Genomic DNA, 13,617 nt, shown 5'->3' on the forward strand with positions numbered 1-13,617 from the left:
TGTGGGTGGGTGGGGCAGCCCCCTTGTCACCCGAAGGCTCCCTGGGCCACCCAGGGAACGCGAGGACACTGGGCCCCTCACTGGATGCAACAAGAGGGCGAGGGCACTGGCTCGGCCTCCTCCCCTCCCCACAGGCGCCGGACAGACGGCCTTGGGGGGCAGGACACAGGGCCCTCTGAGCAGCCCTCCTGCCCCAGAGCTGGCCGGTGGCTGCCAGACACAGGAGGAGCTGAGGAAAGAGGAGGGTGACGGGGGAGGGGTCCTGCAGGAGGCTGGAGGCCCAGCCTGACCGGACGTCACAGGCCTGTGGACCACCAGGCTCGAGGGCAGCCCGGTCCCTGCCCCGCAGGGTTGAATTTGGGGGCCACAAAGCAGTGCAATGTCTAATACCCCTCCCTGGGGACAGGGTCTCCCTGCGGAGAGGGGGTGGGCCAGCTGGGTCACCTGCTCGAAGGCCCACAGTTAGGCATCTGCCCCCTGCCGCCCCCCGACTCAGTGGGTCCTGAGCCCAGAGCAGACGCCCCCTGGGGTGCCCCTGGCTCACAGTGCGGACCCTGCGTCCATGGGCCACACGGCTGAACAGGGAACCGCAGCGCAAGTGTCACCTGGGAGCCGGGCGTGGGTGCCTACGGCGCTGAGGCAGGCGTGGGACAGAGCCCACAGCTCGTACTCCCTGAAGGGCCGGCCCAGCTTGGACAGGAGGTCCTGCAGGGAGACGCTCTGGGGGAGGGACAGGGCGAGAGCCACGTCAGACACCTCCCGCGAGACCTCTCCTGGCAGGTCGGCTGGGAGATGTCCCCACGTGCACCCAGGGCTGGGAGGGTGTGAGAGACGGGACCCGTGCACCCAGGGGCTGGGAGGGTGTGAGAGACGGGACCGTGCACTACGGAGGGACCTGGAGGAGCAGCCCATGGAGGACAGCCTGGGGTTCCCGAAAACACTGAAAACAGAGCGGCCACAGGACCCAGCTGTTCTCTGGGGCAAACCCCCAGAAGTGGTTGCCGGGTCCTGTGGCACAGCACTGGCACCCCCACGTTCGCAGCGGCACCCTTCACGGGAGGCGAGAGGCGGGAGCCACGTGTGTGTGGAGGCAGGACGCCGCACAGTGGGGCAGCCCGGCCTCGGGTGAGGGAGTCCGGGTGGACGTGATTTTATGATTACCACACTCTTCACTGAAGTCACACTCACTCTCAGGTGCGGGTCAGGATGTGAATGAAAATGGAAACACAGACCTGCCCCTAGTCCCTGGGCCCACAAAGCTGGTGGGTTTCTGTGCCGGGCTGCCCCTGGCCACCCTGGGTTTGGGCCGTGGCTTCCAGGTGGCTTTGCCCCAGGAGCTCACGGGGACACAGAGCTTCAGGGGGCAGCCTGCTGGGAGCCAAGCAGGACAGCGTGTGTGGCCGGCTCCGCCTAGGGTCCTTGGCCACAAAGGGCCACGCAGAGTGCCCGTGGGGATGCTAAGCGTACCCCAGCTCCCAGGACACGGTTCTGACAGAGCCCCCTGTCCCTCCCTGCCGATGAGGGGCAGCACCAGGCCCGGGAGACCCATCCTGGCCACGGCCATGCAGAACATGCCCTCACCCACCTGGTCCGAGGCTGTGCTTCCCGGCTCTCCGGCTCCTTCTGGAACCTGCTGGTCGGCCCCCAGCATCCCCGAGTCTCCACCTGCCTCTGGAGGGTCCTCAGGACAGGGCGGGTGGCATTCCTCCACAGGGCCCTGGCCAGGCCCCCCAGCCGCCCCGCCCCCACTGGGACCCACGCCCCGAGCCCCTTCCCCCTGGAGCCCAGGCTCCTGCTCCGGCCGCGCTCTGGCCTTGGGCGGGCCTTTGAGGCTGGGAGGGCCGCTCTTCCTCTCGGAAAAGGCCTTCCTGGGGTCTGGAGCGGAGAACTCCGATGTGGGCAGCTGGTTGGTCACACTGGCCGGCGGCAGGCAGAGGGTGCCGGCCTCGGGGCCCTCGGGCAGGAGCCTGGGGACGGTCTGCACCTTCCTCAGGCGGCCGCTCTCTGCGGGGCACGGGGTGTCCAGGACCAGGCTGGCCAGCCCCTCCCCGAGGCGGCTCTCTCCGTTTTTCGCGGGGGGTGACAGCAGGAGCTTGGAGGAGAGGGTCCTGGGGTCGCAGGCGGGGGTCTGGGGCCGGCCCTGAGGGGCCTCCGGGTCAGCGCCATGGTCCCCAGGCTGCCTCTTGGGCCCCACACTTCTCGGAGCAAGTCTCCCCCTCCAGGCGCTCTCGCTGACATCTGGGCAAGAGCAGGGCTGGTCAGTGCCCTTGGCCAGGGCCCCAGGTGCCCCCACAGCACCTGTGCCCACGGCCACCTCGGAACCGGCTCCTGCAGGGCCCCAGCCCCGCCGGTCACCGAGGCTGAGCTGTGGACCCTCAGGATGGGGGATCCCAGCGCCTCTTCCCTCAGCAACATCCTCCCTGCCTCGTTGATCACCTAATCCTGGCTAATTAACCGGCTGCCGCTCCCCTGGGCCAGGCCAGCTGCCCACAGGGGGCTGCTAAGCCCCGTCTAATTACCTCATCCGAAAAGCACATCGTGTTCCATTAGGAGGACAAAGTGAGAGTCTCCGCGGGAAGAAAGGCCGTGGCCGCGCCCCGCCCGCCCGCCCGCCCTGGCGGCGGCCTCCTTGCACGCGTCTCCCTGCGAACCGCCAGACAGGCCCCCCTCCCGCGGGGACTCTCCCCGCGGCTCCAACCGCCACGCAGCGCGGCCTGGTGCCGCGGCGTCGCCAGCAGCATCACCGGAGGACTCCATGGCCCCTCCTCAGCAGGCACCGGGCAGAGCTGACGCTGGCGTTTGTTCAAAACGCCATCTGAGACTGGCATCCCACATGAGCCGTGGAAACTTGGCCCCGCGGCAACAGCTGGCACGGCGGAGTGATGCGCCTCCGATACGGCGCGGTGTGGGGATGGAGAGCTCTCGCCCTGCTCTGTGCCGAGTGCCCATGGGACCGGCCCGGTGTCCAGCTCCGAGCCCAGCCGCTTCTCAACACGACCTTGGCTCTCACCTCTAACAGCATGAGGTCTGCACAGCGTGAGTCTGTCCCGTGTGTGTGTGTGTGTGTGTGTGTGTGCACATTGGTATACATAGTGGGTGTGCAATGCTTGTGCGTGAGTGTGCATTATAAATGGGTGCGTAGGAGTTTGCACATGTGTATGTTTGTGTGTGTGACTGAGTGTGTGAGCATGTGAGTGGGTGTTTGTGTGGTGTGTGAGTACACTGGTATGAATGTGTGTGTGAGACCCGTGCCAATGTTTGTGCATATTCACATGTGCACATGAGAATGGACATACCCATGCCTGGGAACATGTGTGCATGCAGGCACATGCATGAGTGAGTGTAGCTTGCTCACCTTGGAAGGTTCCGAAGGACTCGAGGGAGAGCACCCTCCTCCCAACAGCCGAGAGGTTGCGGCACAGGCGGCAGGAAGACGTGAGCTGCATCTTCTCCTCGCACAGCGCGATGATGCTCTGCGCACACATGCGAGAGTCAGGGTTGATTTTAGAGAGGATGGGGGGTGGTATCGATGTGAGAAATACTGATTGGTTTCCTCTCATACAGGCCACGGCTGGGGATAGAACCCGCAACCTGGGTATGTGCCCTGACCAGGAATCGAACCCACCACCTTTCAGTGTATGGGTCCACACTCCAACCAAGCCATACAGGCCAAGGCAGAAAACCAAGTTCTTATTTAAACTAAGTGCAAGGCCACCAGATCCTAGAAAGGAGCCCGGGTGATGGGGCAGGGCGGGGGAAGACAGGAAGGCCTTGTGTGTGTGTAGCATGCATGAGTGTGCATGTTGGGATTTGTGAGTGTGCATGCATGTGGCTCCAAGCCATCAGGCTGCGTGGAGGGTGTTGGGGCTCAGCCTCTGGGGTGAAATTGGGGGGTGGTCCAAGAGTTACCTCGAGATCGGGCCGGTCTCCAGGGTCCTCTGCCTGCATCCGGTCCAGCAGCGCCTCCAGGTCTCGGCTCAGCCTGGGCTCCGGCTCCGGCTCCGCCACGTACTCAAGGGCAGCCTTCAGCGTGGCCCCCAGGGAGTAGATGTGCGCCTGTGGCACCAAAGAGCCATCAGCGCCACCGGCCGTGTGCCACTGCTCCCCCAGGCCACTGCTCCCCCGGCCAGGAACATGTGTTTGGGGACCCTAATGCTCTTTACGGCCACCTCCCCCACTGTGGACTGTCCTGGTGCTGAGCCATGCACCCCAGTGTCTTGGGTCTGGAGTCTGCACTGGCCCCGCTGTACCAGCCAGCAACCTTGGACCCCTCCCGGGCACAGACACCTGCATCTCCTCCCCTGATGGCTGCTGTGTCTCTGAAGGGCAGAGACTTTTCTTTTTTTGGGTTTATTCTTTTTTTATTTTATTTTATTTTTTTATTTTTATTGATTTCAGAGAGGAAGGAAGAGGGAGAGAGAGATAGAAACATCCATGATGAGAGAGCATGATGGTGGATCGGCTGCCTCCGGTAAGTCCCTCACTGGGGACCAAGCCCACAACCTGGGCATGTGCCCTTGACCAGAATCGAACATGGGACCTTTCAGTTCGCAGGCAAATGCTCTATCCACTGAGCCAAATTGGCTAGGGCTGGGGTTTATTCTTAAAAAATCATGTATGAGCCAGTGAAGACGTGTTCCCTTAGTTTGAATGTTAGGGTTTTCTATCTGCCTTCGTGAGAGTGTGGGCTCTCCAGCCTGAGCACGCTGGGACAGGCCCCATCATGGCTGGGCATCGTCCCACAACAGTGCCCGTGGGGCTTTACCAAAGGAGGCTGAGCCCAGAAAGGTTCAGAAACCTTCCTGGGACCACACAGCTAGGGCAGGAGGGGCAGGTGAGGGCCTGGGCCGGCTGGCTCTGGAAGGTAGTCAAACCCTCCACACAGTGGAGGCTGGGCCCTGACCAAGGCCAAGCTCCCTGCCGCCCTGCCCGGTGCTCCCTTCCCCAGCCCAGCCCCTCCTCCTGACTGGCGCCCACTCCGGTCTACGGTCGCACCCCCTCTGGGGCCAGACCCAGATGACTGCCTCGGGCTCCGAGAGGGGAGGATTCGCTGTGTGTCTCGCCCAGGACCACGCGAATGAGCCTCAGAAAAAACATAAAAGGAAGTTCCACAACATCCACGCAGCGCGATGAGGTTTGGTAGTTAAAAACAGCACACGTGGAATAACTCGGATTTCAGGAATCCGTCCTTGTGAGACGAGGACAGAAGGAGGCAGAGGGATGGTCACCGTGGGCGGGGGCGGGGACAGAACTGCTTTTGGGAAAGCCCGGCTCCCCTCCCAAAAGCACAATTAAAAAAAATAAAGCAGCCAACCAAAGCACTGTATGCATGCACATAAGCCTAACCAATGGGCTCAGACAATAGGGGGTGAGGGCCAGAGTGGGGAGGGGGGGTTGGAAGGTAATGGGGGGATGAGGACACATGCAATACTTTAATCAATAAAGAAATTAAAAAAAAACACAAAACCCTGACAATCTAAAAAATAAATAAATAAAGCAGTCTACACACGGACTAGGAATGGGAACTGTACACACCAAAGGTTCCGAGGACGGTTCTGACCCATGAGGTCCAAAAGTCCCTAAGACTGGACAGTAGGGTCCACCGAGACCATGGGCCGGGTCCTGTGGTCCATGGAGCCGGGACGCACACAGCTTCTCGGGGAAAGGGGCCCGAAACTGGCTTGTTTTAAGGTAAAATGAAGCACAGGAGGGGCCAATCCCAAACTCTCACTTGGGGCGAACACTGAAACTCATGTCACGAAGCTAATGGACTTTGGGAAGATTCTTGAGTCTGTAATTTCTGGTTTCTTTTTTAACGATGGATCCAGTTTCCTGCACCATCATCTTAGGAGAGGGCGCCATGGCCAATGGCTTCTGGGGCCATCCGGCACCTGGGCCGGAGCCCAGCATGGCACACGGTGGACAGACAGCGGAGCGGACAGACGGATGGGGATGTCCCCATCAAGCTGCAGGGTCGTGTGCAGAGGGAGGCTCGTGCCTGTGTGCTTAGGGCTCCAGGGTCCACTCCACTGAGGGGGCCTCCCAGAGGCCTGGTGGCCGCAGCCGGAGGGAGTGGGTGTGGCTGCCTAACACACGTGGATTACTATCCAGAGGCCGAGGGTTCTCAGAGACACGCCAGCCCCCACTGGTAATCGCAGGCACGTGTAACGTGTTAAATACAGAAAATTCACACTTTAGAGAACATGCAACTGTAATGACAACCAAGCTGTCACTGGATCCGAGCTGCCTGCGGAGTGACTGGGGAGCGGGGGGGGGGGGGGGGGCGTTCCCAAAGGCTCCTCACGGGCACCCTGGGCACAGGCCTTCCCTGCTAATCACACGCCCGCCCCTCCCGGGCAAGGCCACTTACCTCAAAGGTGTTCCCAGTCACATCGAACTCTGGGGGCACGAAGGCCCCCTCGGGGTCATCTGGGGAAAGAGAGAGAGGTGCTGTGATCACACACCCGCGCCAGGCGGCGGCTCTGGGTGCGGAGCGGACCCCGGCCCGCACTCTCCAGAGGGGGATTCTGCTTCCTGTCCCGGAGGGGAGGGAAGCCACCTCCTTCCCTGCAACAGAGGGAACGTGGCTCCAAAGAGGAAGAAGAGGTGCTGACTCCCCAGAGAGAGCCGAAGCACCAGGCCCCTCCACTCGGGTCCTCCCTGGGGTGGATGTGGCCCTGAACCCCATTCACTGCGGGGCCAGGGGCACCCCAGGGGCCGGCGGAGGCGCCAGGCCTGTCCTCCCTGTGGTCCAGGCAGCAGGCCCTCCCTGGCCCAGTGAGTGCCGTGTGACCGGGCTGCAGGGACCAGCACCCACTAATAGGGCCCGAACAGACAGGGCTAGAGGTCCCATCAGGACGCCTGGGCTGGATGACTGTCCCGCCGGGGAGGGGCTCACCGCTGAGCTGCTCCATGAAGCACACGTTGCCGCTGGTGTTGAAGGCCAGGGTGTCGGGCGTGATGCAGAGCGTCTGGAAGATGGCCGAGTGCGCGACGCTCCTCATGGACAGGCTGCACTCCAGGCACACGGCCCAGGCCTCCTGCTCGCTGAGGCCGCTGTCCCGCAGGGACAGGATGTCGGCCAGGGACACGTTCTCCTGCCAACACAGCCTCGCTGACACCGGTGTGGGCCCGGGCCCTCCTCCCCAGGGGGCCCCCAGCGCCGCGGCTAAGTCTGGGGAGGCAGACAGCGTGCGGCGGTTTCGTTCCGCGCCAGGGAGGAGGTTTGAGGCAAGGCTGTTTTTTTTGTGTTTTTTTTTTTTAAACAAAACCACAACCCCACAGAAGCCGCCGCGCGGCTCCTGGCTGCCAGAGGCACAGAGCGTTCAGCAAGATGCTCAGGTGCCGCTGGGGGCAGGCGTTCACGCCTGTGGCCGGCGCCTGTGCCTTGGTCCCTGCGGCCCCGAGCCGGGTCACCCACTTGTCAAGACATCCTGACCCACAGCTCAGCACACACAGCGCGGGGACACGCAGGTGCTGAGCAGAGGAACGAGGCGCTGGAACAGGGGGTGGAGTGGATGTCCAGGAAGCGGCAGCTGCACACCCAGAACCATTCACAGGGCTGCTCTGCGTGGTCCCACAGCACAGCCATGGGACACGCCCTAGCCCGCACATGGCCTGCTGGCTGTGGAGCGGCCGGACATCTGCTCCAGGCAGCTCCCATGCAGGACAGAGCCTGACCCTGGGCCTCCCCGTGAGGGTCACCCTCCAGATCCGAGTGGTTTCCTCTGACCCTTGTAAGAGCTCAGCTGTGATTGTTCACCAACACTCACGTGCCCACACACACCTAACACACAGCCACGCGCACACAATGCCCCTCAGTGTGTACACACACACACGGACATATACCAACACCTGCATTCACGTGCATGCACAAACACACACACAGTCTCACACACACATCCGCCTGGACCTTAAGGAAACTTCTCTGCTCTTCTGTTTGACACCCTGTCATCTGTGCGTCCCTGTGTCTGTGCACCACCTGGACTCCAGAAGGGAGGGTGGATGAGGGACCAGGCTGAGAACTGCTTGGTGAGGCCAGAAAGGGTCTGGTCAAGGGCCTCTGAGGAGGAAGGAGGGGGTTGGGCTGGGGGACGGTGCAGAAGAGAGGCCAAGTCTATCCACAGACTCAATGCACCCCCCTCCCACCCCCCGAGCCCTGGGGACCTCACAGGACTGCTCTTCAGGCACAGACGGGCTGTCAGGTCCTAGAAAGCGTCTCACACCCTGTCCTTGAGCTTCCCCTCCTGCACTGCAAGGGCCCCAGACCAGGGCAAGAGGACCAAGGGCTTAACCAGAGGAAGGAGGACAGAGAACCAGGCAGAGACTCACGCGCATCTTGGCTCAGCCTCTGGGCTTGGCAGGGGGTGGTGGGAGTGGGGACCAGGGCTGGGGGTGGCCACCATCTGCTTCCTCCTCGGGGCTGGGTGAGGGCCCGATGGCGGCCCTCCCCAGGAACTCCCGCTCTTTCTGTGGGGCTGGGGGGGGTGGGTGAGGGAGGGGGGATTGTGGGAGCTGGTTCAAGAAGTGGCCACAGGGGCCCAGCGCTCCAAGAGCCAAGAACCCAGACGGGTTCCAGAAAAGTATCCGTGTGCAAAGGTGTTTAAAAGGAGAGACCAGGACAAAGGCAGAGTGGTTAGAGTGGGGCAGTGCAGGGGGAGCCCCCAACCCCCAGCTCCCACCCCTACCTGCTGTGTCCCTGAAGCTCACCGCTAACGGGTCTTTCTGATTTGGCACAACACGTGCACTCATACCTGCACTCCCCACACATACATGCACATGTACACACAGTGCACAACATATATGTACACGTGCATGCACATGTGCGCACACACACACTGCTCACACATGATACCACACTACCCAGAACACACACACAGACATACATATGCACACATACCTGCATACCCACACTCCCAACACAAATGTACACGCACACCTGTACACACATGCAAGCACACCCACAAAACACACACATAACACACACACACCTGCACACTCACACACATATATTCCAAACAAATACACAGAGCACTCCCCCAGACATGTGCACTCGCTTGCATACATGTGTCCACACGGTCCACACACTAATACACTACCCAAAGGCCACGTGGGTTTGTGCTTTAGGAGAGTGAGGCCAGCCCGCGGTGTGAGTCTGTGCCAGCCCCGCACAGGCCCTGTGCACGCCCACTGGTGTGCCCATGTGGCCCGCAGGCCCAACTGCTCACACAGCTGGTGCCTGGGTTTGCTGCCAAGAGGGGGATCCCAGGCCCGTTGTGCCCACGGGGGCTCAGGTCCAGGCCCTGCCCACCCACTGCCCTGTGGCCCCTCCCGTCTAGGTGTGATTTTATGAAGTGACATCCATGGGTCTGAGTCATTGAGTCCGCATGGCTGAGTCCCCCCCGAAGCTCTTGGTTGCAACAGGAAGCGGGGACGGCCGAGGCACAGGCCAGGACAGAGCCCAGCGACACGGCTGGCTCCCGAGAGGAGGTCTCCCACATGCTGAGGGTCCCGATCCGGGGCTCCGCTGGCCTCGCGCCTCACCCCTCACCCCTTACCCCTCACCCCTCACCATCCCCCAGCAAGGCAGTGCTTGAGTGGGCCCTGGGCTAAGTGTGGGGGCAGGACCACCTGAGTCCTGTTCCCTGCAGGGCAGGCAAGTGAGGTCTCCACCCTGTGGCTGTGCAGACACGAAGTCAGCCCCTCCCGGCTGAGAGGGGGGTGCAGGAGGCAGGTGCAGGGGAGCCCCCTGGGCAGGCGGTCCCCAGGGCAGCCCTTCCCCGGCTGGTCCCTGGGACCCTGGGCAGGGCTGGCTTCCACCTGGGGCCACTGTCTGGTTGCAGCAAAGTGCCCGTTCAGGGGCTTCTGGTCTTAAAGGGGCCATGGACCCAGTCACAGACAGTGAGCCAGGGCTCCATGGGGGCCCAGGTGCACTCTCCTAGAACCAATTACTTCTTTAACCTTGGGACTGGGCCTGCCCACACAAAGCCCCGTCACTTCGGAGTTCTGTCAACAACCCCCAGGCCCGCCGCAGTCCCTTCAGCCGCCAGACCCCCAGGCGGGGGGCGCTCTGCACGGTGCCCTGCTGGGGGTATGTCTATTTGCCCTAGAACCCCTCCCCGCCCCCCCAACTCTCACCTCCCTGGAAGCTCTCCGGGGTTCTCCAGCTGCCTGCTGCTCTGAGCTCATTTCCTCCCCGATGTCACATGGACCCTCTGGGGCATAGAGGGAACGTCACTCCTTTCCAGGGCGCCCCCAGCTGCGTGCGCCTCTGGCAGCGAAAAGGCCCCCCAGCCCAGGACTCAGCCCACAGATGCTGGCAGGCTCTTGCTGAACCGGGCAGGGGTAAGAATGCTCCTTACTCCTCAAGGGGGTCTGGGGGCCAGGAGACACCCTGCCCCCACTTCCCCCAATGCCTAAACTGGTGCGTCCTCTTCCTGTCCAAGCCTGCTTTCGCTCTTGCCGCCCCATGGCCCCTCGCAGGCAGTGGCACCACCTGCCTCTCCATGGCCTTTCCTGCAGCTACTGTCCTGCCTGATCCCAATACCCTGTCCTTCGCTTGTCCGGAGTGCTGCCTGCGGGAGACCAGGGACCAGTGGGGCTGCAGCCTCCAGGGCGCTGCGGGTGGTGCCAGCCCCTCACCAGGTGCCTTGGGGGCCTCCAGTAGAGCTCTGCCACCCACTGGCACCCCTGGGGCACATGCCAGTGTGGAACTGCCGGACACGGCCGTGGCATCCCCGTTCCACACGGAATGCCAAGCTGCTTTCCCTAGACCCTTCTCCCCCCCACCCCCCCAGGAGGGAGGGCGGGCTGCGGTCCACATTTTTGGGCCTTGCCAGCCTGGGTGGGAATTCAGTGGGAGTACCTCCTATCCCCTCTTATAAGAAAGCCAAACACCTTTTCTCGTGTTCGTGGGCTGTTTGGGTTTTCTCGGGCGACCCTGGGGAGGCACATTCCAGGGGCTCCGGGGGCTCTGTGGGGTTCTAGTTCTCGAACAGAACCTCCCTGTCCGGTCAGTTACTGTGAGTGGCCACCTCCTGTGTCTCCTGAGGTTTGCTGATGACCTGGGCCTGGTGGCCGCTGTCCCTCCCTGGGGCGGCCCCTGTCCCTGTCTGGATCTCCAGGCTCCTTCGGCAAGCCCGCCCCGGTGACACTCAGCCTGGCTCCTCCCTCCCCTCGCCCAAGACGGCTCTCCGGGTGCCACCTGACTAGGTATCGCCGCGGCAGGCAGTGTCACATGTCCCTGAGGTAGATGTAAGATCTTCAGCACCGACCACGCTGAGGGGGTGTGGTGTGCAGTCTGGAGCGGGTGTGTCCGGGGACCCGTGAGGCCTGCTCTGGGCCCGGCCTCCTGCTCTGAGGGGCACACACCTGGGGCAGCACCTGTCTCTTCAGAGGGGCGGGAAGTCAGAAGAGCCCCGGGCATTCCTGCTGAATGCTCAGGAGTGGGACCACTGTGCACCCCGGTCACCTGGAGGCCCTGCCCCAGGACGGTGGGGACCCCCGACCCCATGCCCTGTGCCCAGAGGGGCGCCACGGGCACCTCCTGAGAGAAGGTGTCAGGACGCGGTGGGAGGACGGACGGTGGCAGGGTGGTGGCTTTGGGTCCAGTCCCACCTCTCGTCCTGTTCACTTAGCCCCAGCCTGCTTGGTGCCCGGCCACGGAGGAGGCGGGCCGCGCGTGGGAGGCATGTGGGCGGCTTGTTCTGTCTTCCGTGGCGGTTTGGGGGTGAGTCTTCTCACAGATGCTCTTGAACGTGTCCTCTGTGAAGGCTGGGCCAGGAGGCACCCTTTCTTCCCTCATCAAAGCCGCGGAGATGTCCAAAGGGTTATTTATTACCGGCCTCTCTTCTCTGCGGCTTCTCTCACCAAATCCAGGTCACCACGGGGAGGCTGGGGGGGGGGGAGCACCCCCCGGGCTCTGGCTCAGCGGCCCCCCCTGAGCGGCAGTGGCTTCCCGAGGCAGACTGCTGCCCAGAAGGAAGGACTGAGCTTCTCCAGCCTGAGCTCCTGGGACTGGGGCTGGGGTGGCCACGTGGGGAAGGCCCCAGGGGATGGGACGGATCCCTTCTCTCCTCCGGGAGGCACCAGCCAGCCCGATTCACCCCAACAGCCGTGGGGAGGGGCGGCGTCTGACTCCTGGCTGCATGGCGCCGGCCCTCAGGAGTGAGCAGGGACGCCAGGGATCCGGGCATTTGCCTGCTGGAGGCTCGGAAGGCCCTGAGCCAGGCCCCACAGCCTTGGGAGACAAGAGAGTCTCTCTGGGAGCAGCGGAGTCCTCTGGGGTCCCCCCTCATACAGAGGGGCCTGGCTTGTTGAGCCGTTTATTCCTTTGCCCCAGAGCCTGTGGGACAGACACTATGGGGAAGCCAGGGCCACAGGGACAAGCCCCAGCCAGGTGGGGGGTGGCTTGCTGGCCTCGGTCACAGGCAGCCTGGCTCGGTGGGCATCTGACTCAGTTAACGGCCAGGAATCTCTTGTGGCAGAGACCCCTGTGCTCCTTTGGGGGTGGGGGGGACGACGACTCACTGGGAGACCTGAGCGAGGGCCCTGTTCTCTGTGAGCAAGAAGCAGCCCTGAGTCGTGACCACTCCCCCCGCCTGCGGGCCCCCCCCTCCCCCCCCTCCCCCCCCAGCTCCTCAACAGTCCGGCCAGACTGGGGTCTGCCCGCACCTCCCTGACCTCCTAGGTCGGCTGCAAAGAGGAACAGAGCTCTACCTGCCACAGGCCCCCCAACGCCCCTGCCCATCCCTGCCCATCAGAGCCCACCACCCACAGCATCACCTCCAGCCACAGCCCCCCTGTGGCCGTCCCATGCGGCATCCAGGGGACCTGCCCGCTGGGGAGGAAATGCTTAGGGGCGGCGGGGGGCATGGAGACCAGCTGGGGATCCCCCTAGCCCCAGCGCAGGGGCCTGGGGAGTGGGAGGGACCTTCCCTGGAGACACTGGGCGGAGCCCTCCGCCAGGAAAGGTGTGCAGGGTGGGAGGGGGGCCCGCCGTGGGGCTGGGGTCTCACCTCGTCCTCCGGCAGCGTGGGGAGCGGCTCGAAGTCGTAGAAGTCCAGATCCTTGCCGTCCACTTCGTAGAAATCCGCCGCGGCCGGCTCCATGGCCTGCATCCTGCGAGCGCGCCGGCGCCGCTGCGGCCTCGGCCCGGCTGGCCTCCGCGTTCGCTCCGCGCCCGCCCGGCAGCGCCCGGCCCGCCCCGCCCCAGCCCCCGGGCCCGGTCCGCCGGCTCCGGCTCCGGCTCCGGGAGCGGGTCCGCTAGGCGCGCCCCGGAGCCATGGCAACGCGCCCCGCGCCCGCCGCCGCCCCTGCCCGCGGCCCCGCCGCCCCGCCCGCGGCTGCCGCAGTGCCGCCGGCCCGGGGGGAGGTCTGGGGGGCCGCACCGGGGGTCCCGCACTCGCAGCGCCGCGCGCACTTGGCCGGGGCCGGGCTCTCGGGCGGACGTAGGTTGGCCGATTATTTTTGGGGGAGACGGGGGGCGTGTGGATGCTCGGCGGGCGGGAGGGGTGCCGGCGGGAGGGACCGCGGACGTTTGGGGGCGGGGCCGAGCCTGCGGCCGGCGATTTGTTCCCGGAGGCGCCGCAGGCCGCCCGGGGTCCGCGCCCAACGGAG

At 63.9% G+C, this 13,617-nt stretch overlaps 1 protein-coding gene across 1 annotated transcript in view; it reads right to left on the reverse strand.

Moving 5' to 3' along the window:
- Positions 1 to 13,262, reverse strand: part of KNDC1 (kinase non-catalytic C-lobe domain containing 1) — a 30,876-nt gene extending 17,614 nt beyond the window's left edge. The window contains exons 1-7 of the mRNA XM_084904421.1: positions 13,017 to 13,262; positions 6,899 to 7,097; positions 6,371 to 6,429; positions 3,910 to 4,056; positions 3,356 to 3,473; positions 1,586 to 2,238; positions 606 to 720 (exon numbers count right to left, since the gene is read on the reverse strand). Coding sequence (XP_084760547.1) covers positions 606 to 720; positions 1,586 to 2,238; positions 3,356 to 3,473; positions 3,910 to 4,056; positions 6,371 to 6,429; positions 6,899 to 7,097; positions 13,017 to 13,118 — 1,393 coding nt within the window. The 5' untranslated portion in view covers positions 13,119 to 13,262. The remainder of the gene's footprint in view (positions 1 to 605; positions 721 to 1,585; positions 2,239 to 3,355; positions 3,474 to 3,909; positions 4,057 to 6,370; positions 6,430 to 6,898; positions 7,098 to 13,016) is intronic.
- Between the last annotated feature and the right edge of the window lie 355 nt (positions 13,263 to 13,617).

Source organism: Pipistrellus hanaki, assembly GCF_964339955.1.
Source record: "Pipistrellus hanaki genome assembly, chromosome: 14".
Lineage (NCBI taxonomy): Eukaryota > Metazoa > Chordata > Mammalia > Chiroptera > Vespertilionidae > Pipistrellus > Pipistrellus hanaki.